This window comes from Rhagoletis zephyria, unplaced genomic scaffold (assembly GCF_001687245.7).
Source record: "Rhagoletis zephyria isolate East Lansing unplaced genomic scaffold, Rhagoletis_zephyria_1.1 Rzeph_scaffold_01298, whole genome shotgun sequence".
Taxonomy (NCBI): Eukaryota; Metazoa; Arthropoda; class Insecta; order Diptera; family Tephritidae; genus Rhagoletis; species Rhagoletis zephyria.
The window spans coordinates 76,655-91,326 of NW_016158382.1; the positions used below are offsets into that span (position 1 = coordinate 76,655).

At 38.8% G+C, this 14,672-nt stretch overlaps 1 protein-coding gene across 3 annotated transcripts in view; it reads left to right on the forward strand.

The window, feature by feature from the left end:
- LOC108363536 (uncharacterized) overlaps window positions 1–14,672 on the forward strand; it is a 113,353-nt gene that overhangs the window by 66,158 nt on the left and 32,523 nt on the right. For all 3 annotated transcript variants that reach the window (XM_017616924.1, XM_017616923.1, XM_017616925.1), the window contains one exon: window positions 3,165–3,379. In XM_017616924.1, coding sequence (XP_017472413.1) covers window positions 3,165–3,379 — 215 coding nt within the window. The remainder of the gene's footprint in view (window positions 1–3,164; window positions 3,380–14,672) is intronic.

The following is a 14,672-nucleotide window of genomic DNA, read 5'->3' on the forward strand; positions in this document are numbered from 1 at the left end:
TAGAATGAGAGAGTATGTTAGTATTTGATTCAGCGAAAATACGTATAAATGGTGTTGTTAAAGTTGATTTTTTCAATCGACTTCGAATGGAGGTAGGGATAGAATTCCAGATATGAATAGCATTGACAAAGAATAGCCTTGCAGAGGTTAGAAAATTATAAGGTGGTACTATCAAGTCGCTTATTCGAGCTGACTTAGAGAAGATTTGTTTACTATAAAGATAGCTCGGAGCCTTATCTGGCAAATAAGCCGGAGTTGAGGACATTCTCCAAATTTCTTAAAATATTGCTGGCAATAGAGTTTACATGATCATGACATGAAAGGCTACAGTTAATAACAAAACCAGGATTTGACACTTTTAACACAAATTTGAGATACTTACTGGCAGTATGTACATATATATGAGTTGTTGTGTTTCTTAGAAAAAGGTATCATTGACAAAATTACCCAGATTTTTATATTAGTCGATGGGAGTTGAAACAGCCTTTCAATCATATCGAAACGATTCAACACTTAGCATTGGCTTGTCATTGCATGCGGATTTACCCATCTTGACTTGGATCAATTTCGAGGCCCAAAAAACATTTTGTTGCAATTACTTTTACCTCGAAATTGGTATGAAATAATAGACTTGAATTCATTGTTGGTTGCCATAATTCGTCATCAGCCTACATACATATATTCCCAGTAGATAATTTAGGTAAGCCTTCTTAAGTGAAGCCATTCAAAGAGGCCTACCCAAGAACGGCTGAAAAAAGTACTTCCTTGCATGCTTTCTAGAAGGGCTTATTCATTTACAATTTACGCGAATGCATAAATTTATATTATTTAGCATTACAACTGAATTTCAATAAACATTTTACGTTGCAATAACACATATTTGATATAAACCTTAAGCAAATACCTCAAAGATGTATGATTTTTATAAATTACAGAAGCAACTTTAAAAGAACTCCTCCGAAAGGTCTTCTGAAATACATCCTTTAAAAGCAATTCTGGAAGGCGTTCTATGGGTAGCGAAATAAGAAGCCCTTCAATTTGTGCCACTCCTACAAAAAAGAAACGAATATAGAGTGGAAGGCCTCTTGACTCTCAGGAAGGCCTTTCGAAAGGGCTTTTAACTCCTGAAATTATCTACTGGGTTGCGATAACCGTAATAGTGCCTTAAGGCAAATATTTGATCCGGCGCACAAACACACGAACCTAATTCATTTTGTTTAAAATTAAACTTGCAGATAAATGATGTAAATTTTTCGTTCCAACATCTCGATGCTTCTTTCAAAACCTTTAAACTTTTAATCAATTTGCACACGTTTCCACCATCATCAAACCCATTGATTTAAAAAAATATCTTAACTGTATTTCATTCATTGCTAACGAAAAAATTGCACATGTCGATGTGAACTTCACCATCGGCCTAACGTTTCTTCGTAGTTCACACCATACTGCTGTGTGAGTGCATGAATCACCAGGCTGCTTTATACCGTTTAGGTGAACCGTTGAGTTTATCTTTGATCTTAAACACCCAGCGATTATCAATCACTTTTTGACTCTCAGATGGATCAACCAATTCCCATATACAGTTATTAATCTGTGAATTAGACTCATCGTCCCTAGCGCACATCCACTCCTGTGTGTTTGTTGCGTATGTTTTCACCTGAACAACAGTGGCTGAGTAACCAGTTTGAATTAACCGACTCGAGCGATTCACACGTCGCAGATCATAACGTTGATCACTTCGCTAAGACTTACCTTGTTCTTGGGAGGTTTTACTTGGTTCAATGTTTGTTTCATTTGAACTTCACGTTCACTGGCGGTTTCTGCTTCATTGAAACGAACATTGCAACTCAGACGTTTTCAGTCGTTTGAGTCATATAATCGGAAATTCTTGCTAGTGGGTTCAAATCCCACAAAAAACCCTTTGCTTCCGGATCCCACTTGTACATAACATTCGGTTCCGAGAATTTTTATGCGACCGAAATATGGGTTTCGACCAGACCAGACCAGACCATTTTTCGTAGGGTGTATCATTTGCTATTTGTTTGCGTTTTAACAAATGGGTTGCTGTACGCACTGCTTCTGGTTACCAACACGACGATAAGTCATGTGAGGCGCTGCACCCAAATCAGCACACCAATAGTTGGATTTTGTATCGTCGTATTTGTTTGCACGCACAACCGAAGGCCATGCTAACTCATCTTTGTCTTTCAGACTTTTTTGTCTTTGCGTCTAGCATTTTTTGGCTTTTATTGTTACTTCATGAATTTTTAGGTTTTGGACATTTTTTATCTTTCGCCCAATTTCTCACAAATCACCATTAAATTTTATCGACTTGAAAATTACGCCTTATTATACAAATACTATTAATGGGCCGCTGTGGTGTAGTGGTAAGCAGTGCGCGCTTCCACTCCGCAACGCCTGGGTTCAAACCCTGGTCATAGCAACATCGCAAAAAAATATAGAAAGAAGGGCTTTTCTTAACAGCGGCCGTCCCTCGGCACGCAATGGCAAACCTCCGAGTGTATTTCTGCTATGAAAAACAGCTTCTCATAAAAATACAATCGCCTTTCGGAGTCGGCGTAAAACTGTAGGTCCCTCCGCTTTGTGTGACAACATCAAGGCGCACACCACATATTGGAGGAGAAGCTCGGCCAAACACTAACATATGCGTAAGCGCCAACCTCTTATTATTATTATTAATGGGCTACAAAACTGCATACTCAAATTTTTTATAAGAAATCGAATGGAAAATTTTAAAATTTCGATGGAAATTTTCTTGCATTTTCCCGAGTATGAAATTAAAGAAATTTATTCTTGTAGTTTTCGCTGGTGAATGAACTATATTTTTATAAAAAATAAGAAAAATTTGGTATGGAAAATGTAAATAAATAAAGTCGTGAAAACGTCAGGTTATGCATATTTTTGACGCTGACTGTAAGTATTACATGTATAATATACCATGGAATTGCCGGACCCTCTATAGTGAAGTTGCGACATCTATTACTAATATACCTTTTTGATTTTCCCAAAACAAGTAATAAATCACATTCCAAATAAAAAATGGCCATATAAGAGAAGGAAGTTCTAAGATATGCTGATATTGCAAATGTTGTGTTTGACACTGTATATGTATCGGTTATACTCATGCATTCATTTTTTCTCAGGTATGCGGAAAAACCATCACACCAGCAACAAATAAACCTACAGCATCGAAACTACGAATTGGATTTGGAGCGTGATCACGCTTTGCCCACGTCAGCCCCCAATGCCGATATTTTAAAAAGTAATAGTAATCCAACGTATCCGAACCCGAATAGACATCACAATCACGAGCGCGAACGACACCGGCATGTCATGAGCTCTACGCCTTCCCCATCATGTAAGTAGTTTATCTTATTGCCTATAAAACAGACAAATAACAGTTTCAAGTTTATCCGTATAGTTATTCAAGGATATAGACAGACTGACAATGACTGAAAAAAACTCGTTTTGCGAATATGTACCTGTATGCATGTAGATTTAAAAATTAAAAACTACTAAACTACCGGAACAAAAAATTCCGATTAAATCTTATTTGGCAGTACAACCGTTTGTCGGTTTGGACCGAAACCCAAAAACATCGACAGTTGCCTCTCTCCTTTGGGGATTTGCGCCAGTTGTTCATCCCAAGTTGTTATTGTTGTAACAGCATTCCAATTCCCCAAAGAGTATTTGGGGAGCGTTGCTGGAGTGACAGTCCTTGGCGTTTTTATGACCGATTTAAACTATCTAAAAATTAAAATTAATTAAAAATCAAAAAATAACTTACAATTTATAAAAAAAAAAAATTTAAAAAATTTTTAATGGGAAAAATATAGTTCCAAACGGATTAATCATGATTATTATAAATATCATAACCGTCACGGTCCTCGGTTTAAATATAATGTTGATGAAAAAATAGGCTTTACTTCTTTCTAACATTTAAGCTCAACATTTTGTATCGTAAGTTTCGAATAAGCAGTTTTCTAAACACCGATTAGATCCACACACTCTGCTTTTTAAAAATCGAAGTAAAGACACTTAAACTTGTTTTGCTTACATTAACTATTTTTTGATTTTGCTTTGTTTTCTTTCGGAATGAGCAATATAAAATTGTGAACTTATTTGAATTACTCAAATTTGAAATGAATTCGGAATTTAGAAATTGCTCAAGAGGTACTTAAAAAGTATTATAGAAAAGATGACACTAATAATGCTACATTGGTATCATTTGACATAAAGGATCTTTACACGTCAATAGCAACAAGGACAACGGATATTTTATTTAGAATATTACTCTGCAAAACGGAAAAGAAAATCGCAAATGAAATTATCAATACTTTCAAGACTACGATAAACCAAAATTATTTCCGAGTTCACAACAAAATATACAGACAAATAAATGGACTAGGAATGGATAACCCAACATCGGCTATACTCATGGAGGTGTTCGTGCAAAGCCTAGAGGAGAAATATATGGAGCATCTCACAACCAATTTAGGGGCCAGCTTCTACGCTAGATATGTGGACGACATAATATGTATAATAACGGGGGACAAAGAGGGGCAGATATTGGACTACCTCAGTGAACAACACAAAAATATAGCATTCACGATAGATAAGGAAGAGAAAGGTAAACTTAACTATTTGGATCTAACGATTAAAATAAACAAGACCACCAACAGGCTGGAATACGGGATATACAGAGAGTACACAGCGACCGACACAGTAATACATGAACCTCTAACCACCCACAACAACACAAAAACGCAGCATTTAGACAATTATTAACTAAACTTGAGCGAACCCCATTAACTAAGGAAGCACACAGGAGAGAGCTAGACACAATATATCGTCGCTCGAATAAAGAAACAGTGTAAATGCCACATACACTATTATTCGATAATTGCACCATTGGATAGACAATCCTTTAATCTATTATAAAAGTCTTTAGTTTTCTTAAATATCTCTTTGGCTCACTAATTTATTCCCGAAAAACGAAATTGTATTTGTATGGTTTGTAATGGTTTATAAAAACTTCCAATTCGTTTTTCTCAAAACTATACTTTTCATGTTACACTATTTCATTAATCCAGCGACGATATGCTATTGCCAAAACCAATGGATACAAAAAAGATCTGGTGGACAAAATTAGAAAGGACTCGAAACGAAAAAGTAGGAACAAGAAAGAAAACAACGATACAGCTTGGACAGTGTTAACTTACACGGGTAAAATGACACACAAACTGGCCAAGGTTTTCCAAAAATTCAACATTCGCACATCGTTCAGAACCAGGAACTGTTAAAGTATTTGTTTCTTTATACAAAGTTTTATATATATATCTATATTAATGATTCAGCAAAATATAAAAGGAAAATCTGATAAGCACACTGGCTGTCAAAAACAAGAAATGCAAAAAAAAAATAAAGGATAAAGACAAAAGCAAATACATTATAGCGCCATCTATTTGACAATTGATGTGAAGGGAAATTTAACTTAGGCTAACATTACATACTTCAACACTTTCCCTTGTTAATTATAGTTAAATTTGAAATAAAATGTATTATAACATAATTTCTGCGTCGCCTTTATGATTTATGTGAGTCCCATCTTCAGTGATAGAATTTTGAGTCTCGTTTTCGGCAACGGTTTAGTCATTATATCTGCTAATTGATGTTCTGTTGAGATTTGTTGGATACACAATTTGCCTTCTGTCACCTTCTCTCTGATGAAAAAGTGCTTTATGGAAATATGTTTGGTTCGGCGGTGAAATTCTGGATTTTGAGCTAATCTAACTGCTGCAGAGTTATCAACTAGAACGATGGGAACAGCTTTAAGCTTTATGATTCCTCTGAAAAGTCTGCTTAACCATATTGCTTCTTTGGCTCCCTCGTTTGCTGCTATAATTTCTGCTTCAGTTGTGGAAGTTGCCACAATCGCTTGTCGTTGACTGAACCAAGAAATCGCACCTCCTGCATATTTTACCACTACTCCTGACGTCGAGCGGGCAGTCTTCATGCACCCTCCAAAATCAGCATCGCTGTAGACCTCTAAAAGACCTACATCTTTGTTGTACCGGTAGACTACTCCAAGGTCTAAAGTTCCTGCTATGTACCGAAAAACTCTCTTGACTCGTACTATGTCCTCATGAGTAGGATTTTCCAATGCTCTGGAAATAAAGCCCACACTGTACGCCAAGTCCGGCCGTGTGCCCAGCATTAGGTACATCAGTGCTCCTACAGCTTGTCTGTAGGGAAATTTTGTTGATTTGTCATCTTTCCCTGGTGCGCAGCTTTCTGCATCTTTGAGTATTGGAGTTGAAACAGGTTTGCATTCGGAAAAGTTGAAACGTTCTAAAATTTTCTTTGCGTATGATTTTTGATTAATCTTAATAAAATCTTCTTTTAGCTCAATTTCTAGACCCAAAAAGTAACTTGCCTTATTTGAAGCAATTTTGAACTCTGTTTTCAACTCACCAATAAATGTCTCCAACTCACGTGGATCTGATGCAGCTAGAAGACCATCATCCACGTAAATTACCAGAATGAGTTTTTGACCACATCTTTCTCGAATGTACAAGCACGGATCAGCGTCACTGGCCTTGAACTCATGCTTTTCAAGGAAGCCTCCGAAGCGTTTGTTCCAGCATCTAGGTGCTTGCTTGAGACCATATAGGCTTTTCTGCAGCTTACATACCTTACTGGTCCCGTCCTCATACCCTTGTGGCTGTTTAATAAACACGTTCTCTTCGAGCTCTCCATATAAAAACGCTGTTGATACATCGAACTGTTTTAAATGCATTCTCTCACTGGCTGCAATACTTAGGATTGAGCGAATTGTTCCCATTCTCGCTACTGGACTGAATGTTTCGCTGTAATCTATGCCTTGACGCTGATTGAAGCCCTTCACAACCAACCTCGCTTTATACTTGTCTATGCTTCCATCAGGATTTTTCTTAAGCCGGAACACCCATTTGCATGGAATTGCCCTTACATCTTGTGGCAGTTCGGTTAAAGTCCACGTTTTATTCTCTTTTAACGAGGCCATTTCGCGATCCATGGCTTTTCTCCAATCAATTGCATCGCCGCTCTCAAGAGCCTTTTCAAAAGTATCAGGGGATTCACTCAATTGACTGTGGATTTCCTCTACGGACATAACAAAGTTTTCGAGGTGCTTTGGCTTCTTTAAAGCTGACCTTCTTCTCAATACACTTCTGGTAATTTGCGGATCTTGTTCTTCGGAGCTACTCTTTGACTCTTCTTCGTCATCGCTTAGTGACTGAAAACCGTCCTCTTCAACGATCTTTGTATCGAGGTCGTCGTCACGTTCATCTTTTTGCATGCGTTCTTCGTCAATGTCCTTAATTTGAGGCTCGACTTCACTTTCGTCTCCTTGCTTGTGATCTTTTTCAATATCCCTAAACGGAAGCTTAGCTTGATACTCACATTCTGTTTGTCTTTCATCGAATTGCACATCTCTGGACAGGATAACTTTGTTGTTGCTCGGAATGTATATTCGGTACCGCTCATCTCCATCATACCCTACAAGTAAACCTTTTTCTGCCTTCTTATCCATTTTCTTTCTTTTTGCAGCTGGTACGTGGACATAGCAAGTAGACCCAATGATACGTAAATGTTTGATTCTAGGTTTCTTTTTGACCCACAACTCGAAGGGACTTGCGCCATCTTCAGAAGACTTTCCGGTTCTGTTTAGAATGTAAATTGCTGACATCACTAGCTCAGCCCATATTTCATCTGGAAATTTATTTTCACAATTCGAATATTTAAAGGTCCTTGCCATCTCGACAATTGTCCTATTTTCACGTTCGCTACCGCCATTTTGTTGGGGCGTATATGGGGCAGTTAATCTCTGTACTATTCCGTTTTGTGCCAAAAGGCGTTTTACTTCTTTGGAATCAAACTCTCCCCCATTGTCACTAAGTAGCTCTTTAATCTTGTGTCCAAGCGTTTTCGTATGTGCTATAACCTGCTTCAAAACTGTTATCACCTCGGATTTATGTTTAATTACAAAACCATAACGAAATTTTGTATAACTGTCTTTGAACACAACCAGAAATCGTTTCTTGCTAAACGATTCACAGAATGGACCTACAACATCAGCGGAGAAAAGTTCGCCTGCTTTAGTAACCTTCGCTCTAGTACCAAAGGGTAGACGATGCGCTTTTCCATAAATACAGGGCTCGCATACTTCTTGTTGCAACTTAACTGTGATGCCCAATTCTCTTTTGAGCATGTCTCGTACGTGTCGCTTGTCTTGGTGACCCCACCTCTCGTGATATAGCTGCAATATTGATGTCTCTGCTTCAGCAATAGTAACCCTCTCGACGTTTTCAACATTTAATGGTTCGATAGCTGCCTTGTACAGAGACCCGCCTCTCTCACGATTTCCGCACAGCACTGTTTTACCATTTATCTCCAACCAGCATTTAGTTGAAGTTGAGTGGAACCTTATATTTCCATTTCTGTCTTGGGCTGCTAAAACTGAAAAAAGATTTTTAGAAATTTTCGGAACATACCAGACGTTGGTCAGAGTCATCTCCATAGTTCCATTCTCAGTGAACGATGAAATACGTATAACTCCTTGTCCAACGGCTTCAAGGGATTCTTTTACTGCGGCTATGATTACACGTGGACTGCGAAACTTTTGAAACTCTACAAACTGGTCCGGGCTGTTCGTCACATGCTTTGTAGCACCATTGTCGATCCACCACCCTGATGAACATGACTCAACTTCATTGATTGCACACAGGGCTACATTCGTAACTACGACGTTGCTCTGAGCGTCGCTCTTTGGTGGTCGGCCATCAGCAATCCACTTTTTGCATGTGGTTACCCAATGCCCCTTCTTCTTGCAATAGTTACAAATATCGTTGTCTTTTGACCTTTGAAATGATATACGTGGTTTGGGTTTTCCGCTTTTCACAGCAAGTGCTTCTCCAGTAGTGGCATCAGCTGTCTTTCTAAAGTTTCTTTCATACATACACAACTGTGTGATCAATTCTTCGAACGTTCTTTCTTCATCTTTCGACAATAGCATCCAACTGGATCTGATATTCTCGAATTCACTAGGCAAAATTTGTAAAACTTTACAAACAAGAATAAGGCCAGGAAGTTCATTTTCGTTCTTTGATTTCAAGCCATTATTTAGCTCGTTCCATAGATTTCTTAACTTTGCAACGTGTGTCGAAACGTCTTCGCCATTACGCCAATCAAATGCAAAAAACTCTGTACATATTTTAAACAATTGATCTTTTGACGATGCTTCAAAATTCAATTTAAGAGCCAGCCACGTTTCATGCGCAGATTCTTTATCCATTATTTTCTGATACACTACGTCTGCTACTGAGCTTGAAATCATGGACTTTGCATAACTTTTTGCCTTGCGATATAGATCTCCCGCTTCTTTGTTCTTTTTCTTTTCTGCTTCTGATGCAGTTTCTGCTACTGGTTCAGGTTTGACTAGTCTGCCGTCAATTGCATCTAGAGCACCTTCATGGTAATCCAGCAGGTCTCTAATTTTTCTTTTCCAAATCGGCCAGTCTGCTTCGCCAGTCAGAGGTTTAATATGTTTTGCCAAATCCATATCGAACAAAAAGAACAAACTGCTACGAGAAACTTCTAATTTACGTAAATGCACTTTTCTTGCTTCTATAACATGCGTTCACTGCGCCCATAACCTGTTAAAGTATTTGTTTCTTTATACAAAGTTTTATATATATATCTATATTAATGATTCAGCAAAATATAAAAGGAAAATCTGATAAGCACACTGGCTGTCAAAAACAAGAAATGCAAAAAAAAAAATAAAGGATAAAGGCAAAAGCAAATACATTATAGCGCCATCTATTTGACAATTGATGTGAAGGGAAATTTAACTTAGGCTAACATTACATACTTCAACAGGAACAACGTCGGAAGAATACTGGACAGCAGCACAAGCGAAGAGGACGAACGACAATAGCCCAACTTCGCTCTGGCTACTGCAGCAGGTTTAACTCATACCTGAGTAGATTGAATGAGGATGTACCAAATGACTCGAAACATCTCTTAGCATGCCCGGAAAACCCGACAACCCTAACGGCTTTGTCCCTGTGGACTAACGCAACAGAATCTGCACGCTTCCTAGGGCTGCCGTTAGTGGAGCTCGACGACAACGATTGAGATACCAACCGTCCTGGGCGGGGTTGTTGTAGCCGCTACAACAACAACAACAACAAGAGGACTCTAGATAAGCAGGGTGTATACAAATTAACGTGTGAATGCAAGTGTGGCTACGTAGGACAAACTGGCCGTAAGATTAAAACAAGTTTCCGCGAACATATAAGAGACTACAATAAGGGGACACAAAAACCAAGCTTCACACCAGAATCAACCTTCGCATATCATATGTTCGAAAATAAATGAACACCAATGAAAATTAGTAAGGCAGCTAAACTCCTCCACGTACAGCATAAAGGACGGCGTTTGAATACATTGGAGAAAATGGAGATATACAAGCAGAAAACATTTCAAGGGAGAATTATAAACTAACAAAAACACCGTATTCGATGTAATATTCGAACCACTCAAGATGTTGTACTGAAAACATGAGATTACCCCTGAAAAAAACGCCAACGCGAAGATACAGACCCACGCCGCAGAAACCAAGAAAATGAAAATAACGGATTTCTATCTGCCGGCACATACAAGCAACCTAAAACCTACTACGTGCGAAATAACTAAACATAAACTGACGCAATCACGAAAATCAAGAAATTAAAAATAACGGCTTTCTACCCGCCGGCGAATACAAGCAACCAAAAAGCTCCTACCTGCGAGATAATGAAACAAAACGTACTTAGATGGGTATGCATAACCTAATGGCAGTTAAAACAGATAGTAACACGAATACATAAAAGCAGAAGGAAACACGAACTATTTCAGAACGAAAAATGACACTAAAGATGGCACAACGCCGAAACCGGTTTGTGTCCAAACCAAATTTGACAAGGGCTGACAAAAATCGTTCCACAATACATCGTACTAAAAAAATCTCTTAACTTCTCGAAAAAATCCCGAACCAGAGAAAATCTCGAATAATCCAGAAAAAACCCCAAAGATCCCGAAAACTAAACAAAGAACTCGAAAAACAAAACATACGACCCAAAAAATTAAACTAGAATTAAACTAGGAGCAAAACTCACCAGAGGTTTCAGGTATGGAGTGCTTTATAGGTTTCCAGAATGTTGCTGACAACCTTAACAAGAACTTGATGTGGAGTGCTCTCTAAGGTGCCGAGGGTGGCGAAAAATTCGCAGAAATCCTGAAAAATTTCAAAGAATCCGGAACAAACCCGAAAAATAATCAACGTGTGAAAATCTCGAAATGTCTCGAAAAAATCCCGCTTATTCACAAGCAAGTTGCGGTTGAGTGCGAACGTGTTCTTTATTCGCTCCATAAAAAATCATATCGTTTAACTAAAAATATTTAACCATCGAAAGACACACTAAACCATTATTCGAGTTTTGTATCGTCGCGAACTGCCCTCAGCAGTATAAAACTCAAAGTGTGATCGCGAAAAATACCTAAATAATAAGACATTGTATCAAAATAAATAAATTATTGTTTACATACAAAATACGAACGGTAGTTAAGTGAGAGATGAGTGTCCAGGGCGCTCTCCTACAAGCGCAACCCAAAGCGCAAGCAAAAGAGATGCATATTTGACAATTACTGCATGCAGCCCAAAGAGCAAAACCAGCAAGAACAACAACGCTAAAGAACTCTTAGGGCCAGGTTTTCAGTGCGTCTGTTTGTCGTTTAAACTAAGTTTAAATTCAGTGTGCCGTTTTTCAGTCAAATTTAAACCGAGTTTAAACTAAGTTTAAAAGCCCAATCTGGCTGGGTAAAACCGAGTTTAAACTTTCAGCTGTTAAGTTTTATATTTGTAGTCAGCTGCCAAAATGTGGATGAAAAAGGTTGAAAATGTAAGGAGAACATATGTATACTTTGCTAAGAAAATGTCATGCAAGATCTATCCAGCCATATATTGTACTTTTATACATGTTATATTAAGATCAATGGCAACTCTGGTTTGAAGGATGTTCAGTCTTGTAATACAACGCTGTAAATACTTCCGGCCATTACAATTTGATAAAGCCGATAGCCAACACGTAGTGACAGAAATAAAATCAAACATTTTCTAAGTAATCTAAACCCTAGAAGTTATCATCTCAGGTGTGGACTGCGACAAAATTAAAATGCCACGCACCACTAAAGAACAAGTCCCACCTACTGCCACATTGTGGGGTCATCGCAAAAAGGCGCGGTCGCCCAATGTTCCGTGCGTGCAAGTCAGGAAGACGTTTCGAACCTTGGTGAAGGTGTTACCGCGAATGCCGCAATCGCCGATTTAAGTGGAAATAGCGCCGAGAATACTGCTACACGCGCAGAAAACCTTGCCGTTGGTACGCAGGCTGCCGATTTAAGTGCTGGGCCCTCTGCCTAAAACTCCGAGACCCCTGTACTGAATTCCAATGATGAAACTGCTGCACTAAATTCCGCGACTTCCGTTATAAATATTACGCTCCATGATGTAAGTGCCAAGATTTCCGTTACAGCCATAAAGAGCAAAATCCCTGTTTTATGGATATCGAGCATGCAGTGCCGAAATTCAGCGGTGAAAGGAACACACGGTCGATGCATCATTTTTTGAGCGATTTTGAAGAGCTGATGCGCACCATACATGCCGATGAAAATTTTAAGCTCTTGAGCCTTCGCCGATCACTAACTGGCGACGACTTCAGCTTTAAGCTATGACTAACTGAAATACGCACTCATCGAGGAATTTGAAATTGCCGTCAGCCGCCACGACATATATCGAGCGCTAGCAGAGCGACGTTGGAACAAGAAGGAAGAAACATTGCATTCGTACATATTGGCGATGCAATCCATCGCAAAGCAACACCATTACCCCTCGCCGTTCGGCAGTTGGTACAGTAAATCCTAAAATGTCGAATACTGCTGTGAAACAAGCTGCTACTATCGACCAGGAGATGCATGAAACTCCTTTATGCTACAATTGTTCCAAAAGAGGACACATAAAACCAAACTGGCCTTGCCCTGTACGCCCCGAGGGATCATGTTTTCGCTGTTGGCAAGTAGGCCATAGTCATCAGTCGTGCCCAAACCCCCGGAAGATTTTGAAACCCATGGGAGAGCGATCTGTTGCTGCCGTACACGATTGGAAGAACTACTGTGATGAAGTAGAATCATTAAGTTTGGTAAGTGTTGCCTTTTCACATGAGTTGGTGAGCAGTGCAGATTTCATTAAACATTTTTCCCTTTTTGACACCGGCAGTCCAATTAATTTGATAAAGCGGTCGTACGGAAGCAACAATAAGCCATTACCCACTGAAAGGCAGATACCGGGGTATTGGAGGACGTGATTTAAATATTATCGGTGAAGTTATTTGCACCATTGAATTTAAAAATGTTATTAATGAAATTAAAGTCTATGTTTTGCCAGATGAAGAAATGACCGTGCCATTATCCTCGGTCGTGATTTTCTTAAAGTTTTTGATATTCATTTAAAAAAAAATTGAAATATGATAAGTGACTTATTTTCGCTGAATAAAAATATCTGCGCCTCACCACCGACTGACCTATTCAAAACTTTACGTGAGTTCATCTTTTGGCTGAAAGCAAACTACCGAATAGAATAGAAGAGCAATATGTATCAGACGTGAACGCAATAATCGGTTCGAACGAAAGTACTCATTCCGAATTACCAGACATATTTAATATAGAAACTGTCTGCAGTGCCGTAGATTTAGACGTAAACTGTAAGCTAGAGCTAGACCGTAGGGCACAAATAAATGACCTGGTTCATGAAGCTTATATTGAACCTGGTAGTGTTCCTGTTGAGCCTTTTAAATATATGATGAAGATTCATCTAACCTCTGACGTCCCGTTCCACTGCGCGCCTAGACGCCTGTCCTTTTCGGAAAAGAAGATTTTTCAGGATATTATAAGAGATTTAGAAGCTGATGGAATAATCAGATCGAGCGATTCGCCATACGCTTCACCTAAAGAACGGGCAAACTCGGTTGTGTGTCGACTATCGGGGATTGAACAAATTAACGGTTCGCGACAATTACCCTCTACCCCTCGTCTATGNGGAATAATCAGACCGAGCAATTCGCCATACGCTTCGCCTATAGTGCTCATTAAGGAGAAGAACGGGCAAACTCGGTTGTGTGTCGACTATCGGGGATTGAACAAATTAACGGTTCGCGACAATTACCCTTTACCCCTCGTCGATGATTGCATAGAGCATTTAGAAGGTAAAGAAATATTTTCAGTCCTAGATTTAAAAAGCGGGTTTCATCAAGTTGATATATCGCCAGAGTCAGTCCCCTATACCGCATTTGTAACGCCTAGTGGGCAATACGAATATTTAAAAATACCGTTCGGGCTTAAAAATGCCCCATAAAACATATATTTAAAGATTTAATTGACGAAAAGAAGATAGTTGTGTATATTAATTAATTAATTAATTAATTAATTAATTAATCCCAACGGCTTTTTACCCTCCATCCCCGCCCAACCGACACGAGGGGCGCAGTCCGCATGACGTACGGAACCTTTTTTTT